This window comes from Centroberyx affinis, unplaced genomic scaffold, assembly GCF_046629955.1.
Source record: "Centroberyx affinis isolate AG114_WGS23_722 - 3 ecotype Tasmania unplaced genomic scaffold, CSIRO-AGI_Caff_v1 ptg001904l_1, whole genome shotgun sequence".
Classification (NCBI taxonomy): domain Eukaryota; kingdom Metazoa; phylum Chordata; class Actinopteri; order Beryciformes; family Berycidae; genus Centroberyx; species Centroberyx affinis.
Window position 1 is genome coordinate 16,621 of NW_027280267.1, and position 14,638 is coordinate 31,258.

Sequence of the window (14,638 nt, forward strand, 5' to 3'; positions counted from 1 at the left end):
GTGTACTTCCTGTACAGCATGATGTGCCGTAAATGTTGCATTGGGTTGCAGGTTTATAAAAAGGCAGAGGGGCAGAAATCAGCCAAAAGTGAGAGTGCCGTGCCATTACACTTTAAAGTAATCTTTTTATTATTTCTTAATTATCTAAAGCAGTGATTCTCAACCTTTTTCATATCAAGGACCCTAATTTAGTCCACATTAGGGTCACGGACCCCCATTTGATGAGATTTTGTCTCTCGGACCCAAATCTGAGAATATTTTTATTGTTCGTTGTTCGATTTTGTCCAGAATCCCATGACTATCTGTATTGTAGGTAGAGAGATAACAGAGAAACTATGATCAAAATAGTCATTCTTCTGCATTGTCTAATTGTGTTCACTTCTTGTAAATGAAATAATGGTGAAGTTTAACAATTCATTAATTTGCTGGGGACCACCTGGAACCCCCTCAAGGACCCCTGGTGGTCCCCGGACCCCACGTTGAGAACCACTGATCTAAAGTGCTTGCATCCCATTACATCAAGGCTGATGTTTTCTTGTTTTAGAGCCCAGTGACCGGCCTTGTCGACTCTACCATGTCAGGACCTTCGGGGAGCCAGTGGAGCTGGCCTGGGTGGAAGGGAAAGCCACTCACACTTTCCATGGAGGCTTTGAATTTGAACAGCTGCCCCTACTGCGCCGGAGGGGCAAGCAGAGGGACCAGAACTACAAATACACTGTAATTACTATGAATGACGTGTCACTACTTAAATCCCCTATTAAAATGTTTGTCCAAAGCAAATGTTTTAATCGTTAGATTGCTCCATTGTTTTTATTGTATTATTTTGTATTGTTTGTTGTTATTATTGTCATTACCACAGCTGGGTGGTAATATCATGTTTGATTACACAAAGTACAAAATTATTTTTTTTCTCTTTACAACAAAGACTTGTCAAGACTTGTCAAGATCTATCCATTAATCACTTTAATTACCACGATGGTGATTGCCACCACCATCAAATTCTTTCTTCTATTAACTGTTGTGTAATATGTGTAATGATTGTGGAGTGTCTGTTTTTGTGCACTGCTGGCTCTCTTTATATGCTAAACAAATTCACCACAAGGTAAATAAAAACCCATTCTCTTTTCCCACAGATTGCTAAGCGCTTTCAGGGCTCTTGGAAATCCAGTGTGACAGAGGCTGAATCCATTCTCCCAGAGAGACCCAAAATGGCTTCCTCCATATCTTCCTCCATAGACGAGGCTTTCCATGACGGCTCCACACCAGAGAGAGAGAACAAGGCCCATCCAACTCTTCCTCCCTCCACTTCACCTGTCTTCACTCCCCCTGAAACGTGTCACATGACCAATGGGTCCATGTCATCCCTGATAACAACTCCGACAAAGCCAAGCACTTTAAGAAAGCCTCCTGGCAAGAAGAAACTGTGTAAATCATCAAAGGACATGAGCAGTAAAAACTCTAAAAATACATTTCGCGAAAGCCCAGATCAATCAGAGAGGGACACTGGAGAGTGCCCATATTCTGACCTTGACTCAGTTCCTAAGATTTTATGTCCTAAAGCACTTGAACGTCAGTCCAAACTGGTCCCGACTCTACCTTCAGTTACAGTTGTCAAAGAGGTGAAGAAACAGCCAGAGATTCAGAGTGGTCTGTGGTTCAGCAAAGCAGGCAAAGACAGACGACCTAAAACGACCAGTCCCATACCAGACCGCACTCTCTTTAGTAAGGTGCCCTGTAAGAAAAAGACCTCATCTGTTGTCAGTAAAAAGACCCTGGTTACTAGTGTCACTTCCAATGTGACTGGTGGGCCCACTGACCAATCAGGATGGTCAGACAAGCATAAGATCCCGGTATCCGCTGAAACTGACATTCCCTCTGACCAATCAGGACATTTGAAGGGTAAAAACACCCAGGTTGTTAGTATGCCTTCTGCTACGACTGGCAGGCCCATTGACCAATCAGGATTGTCAGACAAGCATAAGACCCCTGTCTCTGATGAGACTGATGTGCCCTCTGACCAATATGGATATTCAAAGGGTAAAAAGACTCCAGTCAATAATATAACTATCAATGTGACTGGCATGCCCTCTGACCAGTTAGGCAGTTCAGATGTTAAAACGGCCCCAGTACCCAGTGTGACGGTCAGTTTCAATGACCAATCCAGATTGTCCGAGGCTAAAAAGAACCTGGTTTTCAGTCAAACTATTGAACATTCTGACATATTGGCCTATAAAAAGGCCCATGTAATTGGCATGATTTCTGACCAAGCAGAAAAAACAGAGAGTAAAAAGACCCCAGTTTCCAGTTTAAATGTCAGCACTACTGACCCATCAGGAAGGCTAGGGAAGCAAAAAACCCGGGTCTCTAACGAATCTGCCATGCCCTTTATCAAATCAGGACGTAAGGACATGAAGGGTAAGAAGACCCCGAAGTCTAGTATAATCGTCAGTCCAGCTGACCAACTATGGACAAAGCATGGAAAGACACCAGACACTAATGTGACTGGTGTGTCCTCCAAACAATCAGACTGGCCAGAAGGTGTGACTGGTGTGTCCTTAAAGCAGGTAGTCAGTTCAGAGTCCAAAAAGGCCTCAGTTACAAGGTTAACTGCTAGTTGTGTGACTAGTATGCCTTGTCACCAATCGGAATCATTAGAAGGGAAAACTATCCCGGCCTCCAATGTGACAAGTATGGCCACTGATGAGTTAAGTAGCCCAGAGGTCAGAAAGATTCCAGTCACAAATGTAAGCCCTAGCAGTGAGACGTGTTTGTCTTCTAATCAATCAGGATGGTCAGAAGGTGAAAAGTCCCCAGCCTTCAATGTGACAAGCATGTCCTCTGACCAATTAGGCAGCTCAGAACTTAAAAATGCTCCTATCACCAGTGCAGCTTATAATGTGACTTCTCTGCCCTCTGACCAGCATGGGAATTCTGCTTCTAGGAGTCCTCCTTTATCCTCCATGTCTGTAGGTCCATCGTCTGACAAATCAAAGAACGTTGTAGATGAATCAAAGCAGGTTCCAGATGAAGCACTTAAAGTTCTAGGTGAGCAGCCTGCCCACCTCCCTGCCAGCAATCGGCTGATGACCAGAGCCCTGAAGGCCATGCGGGAGGCTGAACAGAAAAAGCGTGAAAAAGCCAAGCAGAAAAAGGACCAGGTGTGCCGCTCCACACACAACTCCACTTGGAAGCCAGAGAACAAACTGGACTTTTGCACTAAAATGAAATCTCTAAAGTCTGATTATGATAATGATGGTGATTATGATCAGGACACAACTTTTTCCAGCTGTAACACTCCCCCCTTTTCTTCAATTTTTTCTGATTCAAATGACTTTGAAGCTGACGTCAAGAGCGAGGATGAAGACTTCTCAATATCCACAACTCCGCCAATGGACTTCATACCCCTGACCTCTAGAGTAAAGGCAAAGAAAGAAAATCTTTCCTCTGACATATCCTCCTCATCCTCACCCTCATCACCCTTTGCTTTTATGAATAACCTCAAAGACCTGGAGGAGATATCCTTCCAGTCTGTGACAAATGAGAGCGACGGTAAACCCATCTCATTCAAACCAGACACAAACTACAAGTTCAGTACTTTTCTCATGCTGCTGAAGGACTTGCATGACACTAGAGAGCGAGAGGGGGCTCCCTTAGAGCTGGAGATTGGGCCACCAAGTGCCCATGTCAAGGAGGAGCCCTTAGTGATGCCCACCTTGCCTGTGGAAGCGTCAACCACAGGTCAAGTTCAAGTTGAACACGTCAATGACAAGTCTAAACCTAAGTCAAGTCCAAACAAAGAAATCACACACATTGAAAATAGCGCAGGTCAGCCCACCAAAAGGATATGTAACAGAAGGAGCAGCTCCTCTGGGGGGAGGAAGAAAGCCAACAGCAAAGTGCCTTGTCGTCCAGCCAGGTCAGGACCTGGCTACCCTGGCTACCCAGCAATGGGTTCCTCGCCAGTAACGGAGTCCTCATCGGGTGTGCAGGCCAGCACCTGGGAGAGTCTTGTCCAGGATGGAGGTAGTGAAGGCGGAGTGGGGGAGGAGGAGAGATGGAGCAGAGCAAAGGAGAAGCTACAGAACATGGTGCCTTTGGAGCAGAGGGGCTCCGACGCTGCTCTGTCCTGTCAGCCAAAGACGGGTCTGGAACAGCCAAATGGCCTTGTCGCAGACTGCACTGAGATGAACATAAGCTCAATGCACAACACTGGAGGAGGCCAGGAGGCTCCCATGGGTAAGATCACTCTAGGTTAGAGTCTGGCTAATAAATTCAAGCCCAGCCTGACCCAAACCCCAAACATTTCTGCCCGAACCTGAATGGAGACTGGCCTCGCAAGCCAAACAAAACTCACGAGTTGATCACACTGTATGACATGTCTGGCCATGCGGCAACACCTTGGGGATGCCAAATGTGTCTTGCACTGTGATCAACTTGTGAGACTTGTCTAGCTTGCGAGGCTAAACGGAGACCAAGGACCAATACCTTTTTGTGAGTGTGAACTTGACTTTAAGTGTGTGTACACCATGCCTGTGGGGAGCAATTTAGTCAATCTCTGGAGCACTTACTCCTTTAGTTTGGTTCGTTTGGGCAGGTGAGAACAATTCCATTCGAACTCGGGTGGCACCAAATAACCGCACCGAGACTGCCGGGTCTCGTCCTCTTCCAAGCAAACTGCAGTACGTTTTGTTCGGAGTGAGAACGTAATCTGAACCAACCATAGCAAAATATCCCAAAACATGGGTATGAGGATATGGATATAAGGAAACGGATGTTGCCATCTGATAGCCAGCAGGTCGTCATGCTTTGAAAACCTAGCATAACAAAATAAACCAAGGGCAAACCACAGTCTTGATTTCTCAACTGATGCTCACATTTAGCTAGTTTTTGTTCTTAACTGAACACTAGAATTGGATTTGTTTTGATAGACCCCTCCCCCCCACAATGCTCATTTTATATACTGTAATATTTCACATACTGTAAACAACATAGGAATGAAAACGACTACAGTGTCTTTTCTCACTTGTCTGTTTCAGCACATAAACGAATAAGAAAACCAAGCAAAAGGCTGATCGAATGGACTGAAGAGTACGATCAGATTTTCTCCACAAGGAAGAAACCCAAAAAGCCTGTCCAGTCAATTGAAAAGGTAAAAAATATTATACAAATTAAGATCTAATGTAATTATGTAAACACATGTTGTGTTATATATGTGTAATGCTATTGTATTAGGGATCCATCAATACTGATTCTGAATGCTAACATTTAAGTATCCTAGTATCCTAATTATATCCTGAGATATAATTGAGTTTTCTCCATTAGAGAGACCAAGGACCCTGTGTTTAAAAAAGGCAGAAAAGCTTTTTGACATTATGTGGCACTTTGTAAGAAATGCTACCATTGGGAAAATTCTCTGATACTGAATTTTATCCTGGTTTTGATCCAATACCTGATACCAGTGTCAGTATCGTAACATCCGTGCATGGCGTTTGTATCACTGACTGACAATGAACTCTCCCCATTTATTTTCTTAGGCTACTCCAACCATCAACCCCAAGTCCGATCCACCGCTATTGGACAAGAATACAGATGACCAGCCCCCCTTGAACTTAGTTCCTGAAATCCAGACACCACCCCCTGAGGAAGTGACTGTAACAACACCCTCAGAACTACAAATTCCCAGTACTGAAAACACATCTTCCCAAGATGCACCGGTACTTTCCATCGACACACTAACGCCTCCCCCTGAAGCTGAACCTTCCCTGTCAACAGAAGGCCACATCAAAGACAATGGTGAGGCTCTACTTGCATATCTTTTTTTGCAACTAACCGCATTCACACACATGTCTGCTGCACAAGAAGTCTATCCTCTATCTGTTAGTCAAAATAATCTCTAAGAAAATCTCTTTCTGGTTAGGTATTTTAAGGCTTTTACAATGGTGATATTACAGTGCTATTGCAGTCATAGACCATTTAGTGTTCCATCTAGTATTTATATTATATGTATTTTGCACATATCCTACAGCATCCACTGCAGTTTGTACTTTCTCAAAAGATCTTAAGAGATTAGATTTAATTGGCATATTCAAACACAAAACTGGAACTGGAGTCTTTCCAGTTACTCATTACCAGACTGCTCCCCACAGCTTCTGACAGCAAGAGAACAAAATTTGCATTTTATTAACAATATGTTTCGGAGTACCAGCAGAATAGAAATGTACTACTGAATGCGGCACATGCAGTACATTTTTAGATTTTCTAAGATACATCTGTATATTTGTTTCACAAACTGCTCCTAATATGATTGATGATTGATTGAAATTTCTAATAATTATTGTTATTATTATTATTATTAATAGCCTAGAAATTTGATGAGATAAAAAGATAAGATAAAATCATATAAATCAACCAATCAGGTTGCTTGGTTGAAACTGCCTGTTGTGTGAAGGCTCATGTGAATTGGTTGCTAAGCTAACAAGTGAGAACAAGGATTATACAACAGTTAGTTCCGGTTGAGTAATTTTATTGGACAAGAGGCAGCACTGGGACTTTTTACTCTATGTATCACTCCGCTTCACAGGTGTTCTAATATAACCTTTATTAGGCTATACAAAACTCTTAACTTCATTTGCACCTAGTAGCGACAACGCAAATATGGAGACATTTGACCTTAATTATGAACGGTCGTCAGAGGAGGACGAGGGGGAAGAAAGTACGCTGAATTCGTCTGTGCAAACCTCAAAGTAGCAGCTAGCCTGCAGTTGGGAAACCGTTAACCTGTTGCTTGGCAACACTTGCTAGTGGAATCCTGAGGGAACGGTTTTTGTTGGCGGAGACGAATAAAGGACAAAAATCATCTGTTGTTGCAAATTACCATTACTTGATAATTTGCTTTGTTTGTAGAACTGTTGTATAAAAGCAATTATTCTTATTTTTTGTTTAAACCTCCTTATAATACGAGGTTGGGGGTTTGTTTATTTATTTAAAGGATCCCAATTAGCTGATGCCATGGCAATCAGCTAATCTTCCTGGGGTCCACACCTGACATACTGTACATAACACATTACATGATAAACGTTAAATTACATTAATATACACCAAATTACATCAATATACATTAATATAAAAAATGCAAGCTTACATTGATATGAAATAATAAAAAAAATACATTCATATACAATTCAAAGCCATTCAACACTGAACTAGACGTTTCTATTGGCTCTTTGCTCTAGTTAGCTAGCATACTCGTCTCTACTGCAAAAATGTCACTTCATTGTTGTCAATTAGGTTGGGGCCAGAATCCTGTCAATATTGTTTCAATTCCCACTGGTTGCAGATAGAGGACGATGAAGGTCACAGATGACTTCATACCCCTTTATGTTTCACACCATCCTGATCCGGACATTGTGTTCCATTCACAGGAAATGCTCCTCTGCTGGAGAGGAAGAGGAAGAGAAAACCCACTCAGAAGATCCTGGAGTACTGTCTGGAAGCCGAGGCCTCGGCAGGCCCCAAGAAGAAGGTACGAAATGGACATGGGATGAAGAAGGGTGTTTTGTGTGCGTGCGAGTGTATTTATATGAAGTTTGAGTGCATCTATGGTACAGTATGTCCACTTCAATATACCTGTGTGTCAGTGTGATGTGTCTGTGCACAGATGCATGTTTTCCATCAAACTTTTGTAACTCTATACTGTTTGTTGTTTTGTATTTTGACTGGGTTTCTCTTTGCTACAGGTCAAGTCACTGAAGAACAACACAGCAAATCCTGCTCTTCCTTCAGGTCAGCCAACAATGGAAGATTATTTGCTGTTTGAAATATTCTAGTGCAATTTATAATGATTAGAGAATGTGTTATTGTGCATGCTATTCTCGTAAGTAGCTTCTGCAGAGCAAGTAATGTCAAAATTGCATTTGTCTTAAAAGGTGAAAATTAATTCCACTTATTTCCAGAACGTTTGGAAAGTGGAATATCTTGAAATAAAGCAAATCACACCACTTGTTTCAAGATAATGTATCTTGATTAAAGAATATTCTTAAGACAAGTCATATTTGGAGACACATGAGATTACTGCACACCATTGGTAGTTTTCAGTACTTGTTTCAAGAAAAATGAGATTTTAAGACCGAATACAAAATTAACTGAGATTTTTTTGCAGTGTATGAATTTAGTTCTCTAGAGTCAAGTTATAACTGTGATAACTGGTGCTAACATAGCTGCCTTACACTCAGGTGCCGGAGTGGCGTCTTTAAAATCAAAGACCAAGCAACCGACGGCGTCCACCTCCACACCTGCGACCCCAGAGGTTTCCACCTCTGTACCCGCGCCCTCCGTCCAAACCCCACCCACACCCACACCCACCCCCAGCACCCCTGCCCCCTCCACTCCTGCACCATGCCCACCCGACCCTGGCCCTGAAGAGAGCGTGTCGGACAACGTCACTACTCCACAAGAAGAGGACACAAAGGAGGAGGAGGTCAGAAAGGACACAGTGGAGTCAGAGGTCAGCCATCTTTACTTTCCTAACTTGGATTTGCTGTGTGTTTTTTTTTTCTCCTGTTCACATTTGGAACTGTTGCTTACTTCAAAATGACATGGTGAAATAGTGATTGCACATACCGGTGTTTCACCAAACCCTGAATAGACTGAAGGCAAGAAGTAGCACAAGGAGTTCATCAGGATTTCAAAAAACTCTGCTCATGGGTAGGGAAGAAGCTAGAGCCGGTGAAAAGACAAAGGAAAGTTGTATTTCTATGGTTGGAAGCAAAAGAATCCAAGTCCATTCATAACTGTGAATTTTTATAACAAAAGCCTTTATTTAGAGGGCAGAGAAAATCTAAAAACACCAACATGTTTCGGCGTTACACCTTCTCGGTACAACTTTAGTACAACTTTCCTTTGTCTTTTCACATGAATAGATTGGTTGGACCAATGTGCTTAGGGAAGCTGTTTCATTTTTGGGCCACATTGTCGAAATGTGACTCAGAAGGTTAACTGACTTACTTGTTAAGTTTTCCTCTTTTTAAAAAAAAAGAAATCTTACATTTGTACACAATTATTATGATGAGACTTTTCGGGTAGTACATATTACATGGGTACCTGTTGCACAAAAGCCATGACACCCAAGAGGAAATTCTTAACAGTTAATGCGGTTCCTTGGGTGATGCCTGCTTCCTTCAAGCATCTCACACCTGGCATCATCATCATCCTGTCCACAATCACTCTGAAGATCTCACTCAGGTATCACTGCTCTCAGTAAAGTATATGTAATAAATAAATGATGCCTTTTCCTCAAGGAGTTTACTTTGAACTGTACTTGAAACAAACCTGTTACAGTATGGTAACAGGTAGAATTTGAAAATACTTCCTGGTTAATTTTACCTGAATAGGTTTCCAGATGGATTGGGTTGTCCATAATGTAATGGGTACCAGTAAGTTCCTAGAAAGGAAAGTCAATTTATTAGTTTAATGTAATTGACTCCTTGTCTGACCCTATCTGAATTGGCCTGATGCAGTAAAGCCCACCCATCTGTGCTAAGAATTACTTGCAACAGGTTTGATGTGTTCTATTTATTTATCACAGGAAACTTTGTTCTTTCATTTTTCACTGCTACATTTTGAAACAAATATCCTATTGTTTTGCTGTACGACACTGTAATTGTCCTTTACCACACGGTACTCTTGTCTCCTCAGGGTGACCCGTCCAGCCTGGATAACAGCTTCTCTTCTATGAAGGAAGAATCATCACTGTGCGACGACCCGCTCTTACCCACCAGGAAGATCATAGGGGACCGAGGAGGCCCCGCCTCCATGAAGGAGAATATATGTCAGGTAAGTCGGACTTGGCTTGTCCGGGGGCTGGATCTTCATCAGTGCTATATTTTTGTAAGTTCAGAAGCTTCTTGAGAACTTCATAACTTTCTTCTATAAATCTTAGTTTGTTGAAGAAAATGCAAGTTTTATCTTAGCAAGGATGAAGTTAATCTTAGTAGAAGGTTTGTGGACTCAGTCTGTAGTGGCTCAGAGGGCTGAGACACTGGTGACGATGTGGGTTCAAACCGAATTCACAGCCTTTCTTTATTAGGTGCTTGGGAGCAGCTCTGTAAGAGCCGGGCTCTGTGTGTTGGTTGGTTGGTTTTGTTTGTGTGGAATGCTTCTTGCAATGCGCAGTGCTTAGGGAAGTCACACAAGCATGAGCCAGCTCTAGGTTGGTGCACAGTACATTCACATACTGGGAAGGAACTGGAACTGTAGTGGTAGTCAGTGCATGAAAATACACATCCTCCACCCCATAGCACACTCATTGTTTTCCCCTCATATTTTGCACTAATTACCTCCACCTCACCTGTGTCTGTGTGTTTGTCCGTCCATCCGTCCGTTAGCAGGATATCTCAAAAAGTTGGGCACGGATTTGCACAAAACCGGTATGAAGTTTGGTTATGGGCCAAGGAATAACTGATTAACTTTTCATGTCGATTGGCCAAAAAGGGGCGTGGTGGTGAGTGTGGCATATCACCAAAAGGTGCATAACTTCCTTGCGGGGTGTTGTCAGACATGGAGGAGGTCTGTGCTCTACTGAGCACATTTTGTAATTCCTCTTTTAAATGACATTTTTGGGGCTCCACTGACTCCACAGACTGCGTTACACTGCCATGAGTGCATACGTTTTTAGCATGTGGGAATCAGACTCCTTTTTTTTTTTTTTTTAAAGATTTATTTGTTGACAACGCACCAAACAAGTACACTTGTCATTTTTTATACAAAGTGTAAAGACAATAACAGGAGACAGAAAAGAAAAAAAATGGGAAAGGAGAAAAAAGAAAAAGAAAATAAACAAAAATAAAACACACCCTCCCCCCACCCCGTCCCGAGAATGGTACAATGGGAATCATTCTCCTAACCCTGGTCATGTTGCTGCAATGCTTTAACCATAGAGCTACACAGGAGCACATTTTACAGCTACTCTGAACCTTTATTATTACATTACATCTTTTTACAGCAGGTTGTGATTTTGTCCTAGGTGTGTGAGAAGACGGGGGAGCTGCTGCTGTGTGAGGGCCACTGCTGCGGGGCCTTCCACCTCCCCTGCATCTCTCTGGCCGAGGCTCCTAAAGGGAAGTTCATCTGCCCTGAGTGCAAATCGGGTACGTCTCTGTTACAGAACCTAAACCTGGAAAAAAGTCTGTCTGCAGTGGCTGCTGTTGGGTCCAGTACTAATTCAGGACAGATGCAGGGTGGGGGTACTTCTGCAAAGTCTACCACTGTATGCAACTAGAGGATTAATACATGAAGGGGGACTTAATGGCAACCACAGTATACAGTGGTAATGCAGGACAGATGTAGGGGGAGCGGCTGTTACAGTGGCTGCAATGGTACATTCTTCAGCTGACACATTGTGTGAAAAATGTTTTCTATTTTTTCTCTGAAAATGGTTTGTTGTCATTGCTAGCATTGCTCCTCCAGCCGCAAATTAATTACTTCGAAAAATAACCAGCTAAAACAGGGAGAGGGCTTCTATTTATAATGATAGACTTCTGTGGCAGATATTAATCATATTATTATGTTTCTCCCAGGCATTCACACCTGCTTTGTGTGTAAGAAGCGAGGTGAGGATGTGAGGCGTTGTATGATTCCTGTGTGTGGGAAGTTTTACCACGGGGAGTGTATAGCCGGCCACGCCCCCACCGCGCCGCTCAACCGCGGCTTCCGCTGCTCTCTCCACGTCTGTCTGACCTGCTTCATCGCCAACCCCAGCAGCCCATCGGTCTCTAAAGGTAATCTAGATGATATGCTCCACGTCTTCCCACTTGTTCTACATCATTAATGGTACCATGTGAAACATTTTTACATCAAAAGATCATTACATTCATTTTGAGTTTTTCTTACCGTAAACAAATGAAACCATCAATGGGAAGATTAGCAGTGGCTGGCCTCTACACTGCGTTTTACATTGTGAGCCACCAGGTCGGTTTTCGCAGGAAATCTGATGGATTGCTTTATGGCACAAAACAGGAAGAGGGCGCTGTTCTTCCAGAGCCTAGTTTCAACATGTTAGCTTACGTTGTCTGAATGCATATTGGCTGTTATCAAGGGCTGTTACATTGGGTGCAGTTGTGTGAAAAAGGTGTAAACCTAAGTGTAGATACAAGGTAGTTTGCCACAGATTAGTATAGAGGCTTTGCAGTTATGTCGTGAATCTCCTACCAACCACGTCTGGCTCCATCATGGAGGTTCACTGGAGAATTGGCTGTGTGCAAATAGTGGCTGAATATAACAGGAAAGAAAAAGAGAGATATATATTATATATTGTTGTGGTGTGCATGTATGTCCAATCAGTAGCTAAGTAAAAGTGAATAGTGTGATAAGGTGGATTTGTTTACAAACTGCTGTTACTCTTAGGGCTGGGCAATATATCGATATTATATTGATATCGTGATATGAGACTAGATATCGTCTTAGATTTTGGATATCGTAATATCGTGATATGGCATAAGTGTCTTTTCCTGGTTTTAAAGGCTGCATTACAGTAAAGTGATGTCATTTTCTGAACTTACCAGACTGTTCTAGCTGTTCTATTATATGCCTTTACCCACTTAGTCATTATATCCACATTACTGATGATTATTTATCAAAAATCTCATTGTGTAAATATTTTGTGAAAGCACCAATAGTCATCCCTACAATACTGTCGCAATATCGATATCGAGATATTTGGTCAAAAATATTGTGATATTTGATTTTGTCCATATCGCCCAGCCCTAGTTACTCTGTGACAAAGCTAAACTGTCTTGTTAGTTTCTACTTAACCTGAACAAACTGTTTTTTTGTTTTGTTTGCTAGCTAGCCAGCAGTCTAATTTAGCAGAGCAAATAATGTTAAATGTTAACATGCTATGCTAGCTTCTACTAGATACATTCTAGCGTGTAAACAAGGCTGTGATGGTTAGCTGACCGGACACTAGTTAATTAACAAGCTGACATTATCTAAACACAAGATGGATCAGTTGCACCAGTGACAAAATGAGAAGCCCCAAGTCAAACACAGCAGAAATTTTAACCATGTGTAAGTAAGTAAGTAAAGTTTATTTATATAGCACCTTTCACAGAGTAAAGTCACAAAGTGCTTCACAGGAGTAAAATAGTTAAAATAGGCTGTGCATTTCATTCTGTTGAGAGGCCAACTCGTGTGTTTAAAATGCAACCAGCTGTCACAGCTCTTGCTGCTGAAGAGCTGTGGACCTCCAATATGGCCGCCACAGTGCGTGTCATGTCATCTGAAAGCCTTCCTTTTCCATTTGTGTTTTCTGCTGTGTGTTCTGCTGTCCATCTGTCTGTTGTCTGTCTAGTCTGGTGCGGTGTGTTTGCTGCCCTGTAGCCTACCACACTTACTGATCTCTACCTGTTCTCCTGTGTTGTGTGTGTGTGTGTGTGTGTGTGTGTGTCTGCAGGTCGTCTGGTGCGTTGTGTTCGCTGCCCTGTAGCCTACCACGCTACAGACCTGTGCATGGCAGCAGGCAGCGTGGTCCTGTCCAACAACAGCATCATCTGTCCCAACCACTTCGCCCCTCGCCGCGGCGTCAAGAACCACGAACACGTCAACGTCAGCTGGTGCTTCGTCTGCACCGAAGGTATCACCGCTGAAGTCACATGTCCACCAGGAGTCTGTCTTCGCAGTGCCGGCTCGTTTTTTCCAGGGCTGAATGTCATGTTCTACCTATATTTTTGCAGAACTGAGTAGTGCCAATTTCCATGATGTAGCACCAATAACGGATATTGCAACACTTGCGTAGGGAATAATACGGTTTACAAATGAAGTATGATTTATAAATTCATCATCTCTGCTGTTCCTCCTCCTGTGCTCCAGGGGGCAGCCTGCTGTGCTGCGAGTCCTGTCCCGCTGCGTTCCACCGGGAGTGTCTGAACATCGACATGCCCAAGGGCAGCTGGTACTGCAACGACTGCAAGGCTGGGAAGAAGCCCCACTACAAGGACATCCTCTGGGTGAAAGTGGGGCGGTACAGGTCAGTGGCTAGCTGTAGAAACTGTAGACAGGGTTCCTACGCAGGTCTGGAAAGTCTGGAAAAGTATTAAAAATGAATTTGATCATTTCCAGGTCTTGAATAGTTTGGGAATTTGAAAAAAAATGTCTGGAAAAGTATGGAAAATGTTGTGGTTCAGGTCCGATACACACATAATTCTAGCTTTTATGTTGTTGTAGAGCCACTTTGAGTCCACAGTCTTTGTTTATGTGAAGAATAATGTTCAGATAGAGGGACGCTCTTATTACCCAGCCGCTGTCAGCATGCATTATATCAAATACCGACCAAAATCAAATCCAGTCAAGAACATAGGGTCTGGGAAAAATATGCAATTTTAAAATGGAAAGCGTGTAGGAACCCTGCCAATCATCTCACATATTCTGATATTTGTCGCTGTGAAGAACAGTCTTCATCTATACAGTGATATGACCTAGTTAGCAGGGGCAAGATGTCTATCTGCGTAAATCATATTGAACACCAGACAAAATCTTCAAAACAAATCAAGGTCTGGAAAAAGTATGGAATTTTTTTATTGAAAATGTGTAGGAACCCTGTGTAGAACATCAGGCCAGAAAGTAGGGAAAAAACAGAGAAAACCTT

The 14,638-nt window shown here is 42.6% G+C and overlaps 1 protein-coding gene across 1 annotated transcript in view; it reads left to right on the plus strand.

Moving 5' to 3' along the window:
* nsd1b (nuclear receptor binding SET domain protein 1b) overlaps nucleotides 1–14,638 on the plus strand; it is a 35,853-nt gene that overhangs the window by 12,540 nt on the left and 8,675 nt on the right. Inside the window, exons 5-18 of the mRNA XM_071530223.1 lie at nucleotides 545–717; nucleotides 1,134–2,037; nucleotides 2,398–2,538; nucleotides 2,971–4,236; nucleotides 5,037–5,149; nucleotides 5,535–5,793; nucleotides 7,422–7,522; nucleotides 7,737–7,782; nucleotides 8,232–8,503; nucleotides 9,694–9,831; nucleotides 11,021–11,144; nucleotides 11,574–11,774; nucleotides 13,448–13,627; nucleotides 13,864–14,020. Of these exons, the coding sequence (XP_071386324.1) occupies nucleotides 545–717; nucleotides 1,134–2,037; nucleotides 2,398–2,538; nucleotides 2,971–4,236; nucleotides 5,037–5,149; nucleotides 5,535–5,793; nucleotides 7,422–7,522; nucleotides 7,737–7,782; nucleotides 8,232–8,503; nucleotides 9,694–9,831; nucleotides 11,021–11,144; nucleotides 11,574–11,774; nucleotides 13,448–13,627; nucleotides 13,864–14,020 (4,075 nt within the window). The remainder of the gene's footprint in view (nucleotides 1–544; nucleotides 718–1,133; nucleotides 2,038–2,397; nucleotides 2,539–2,970; nucleotides 4,237–5,036; nucleotides 5,150–5,534; nucleotides 5,794–7,421; nucleotides 7,523–7,736; nucleotides 7,783–8,231; nucleotides 8,504–9,693; nucleotides 9,832–11,020; nucleotides 11,145–11,573; nucleotides 11,775–13,447; nucleotides 13,628–13,863; nucleotides 14,021–14,638) is intronic.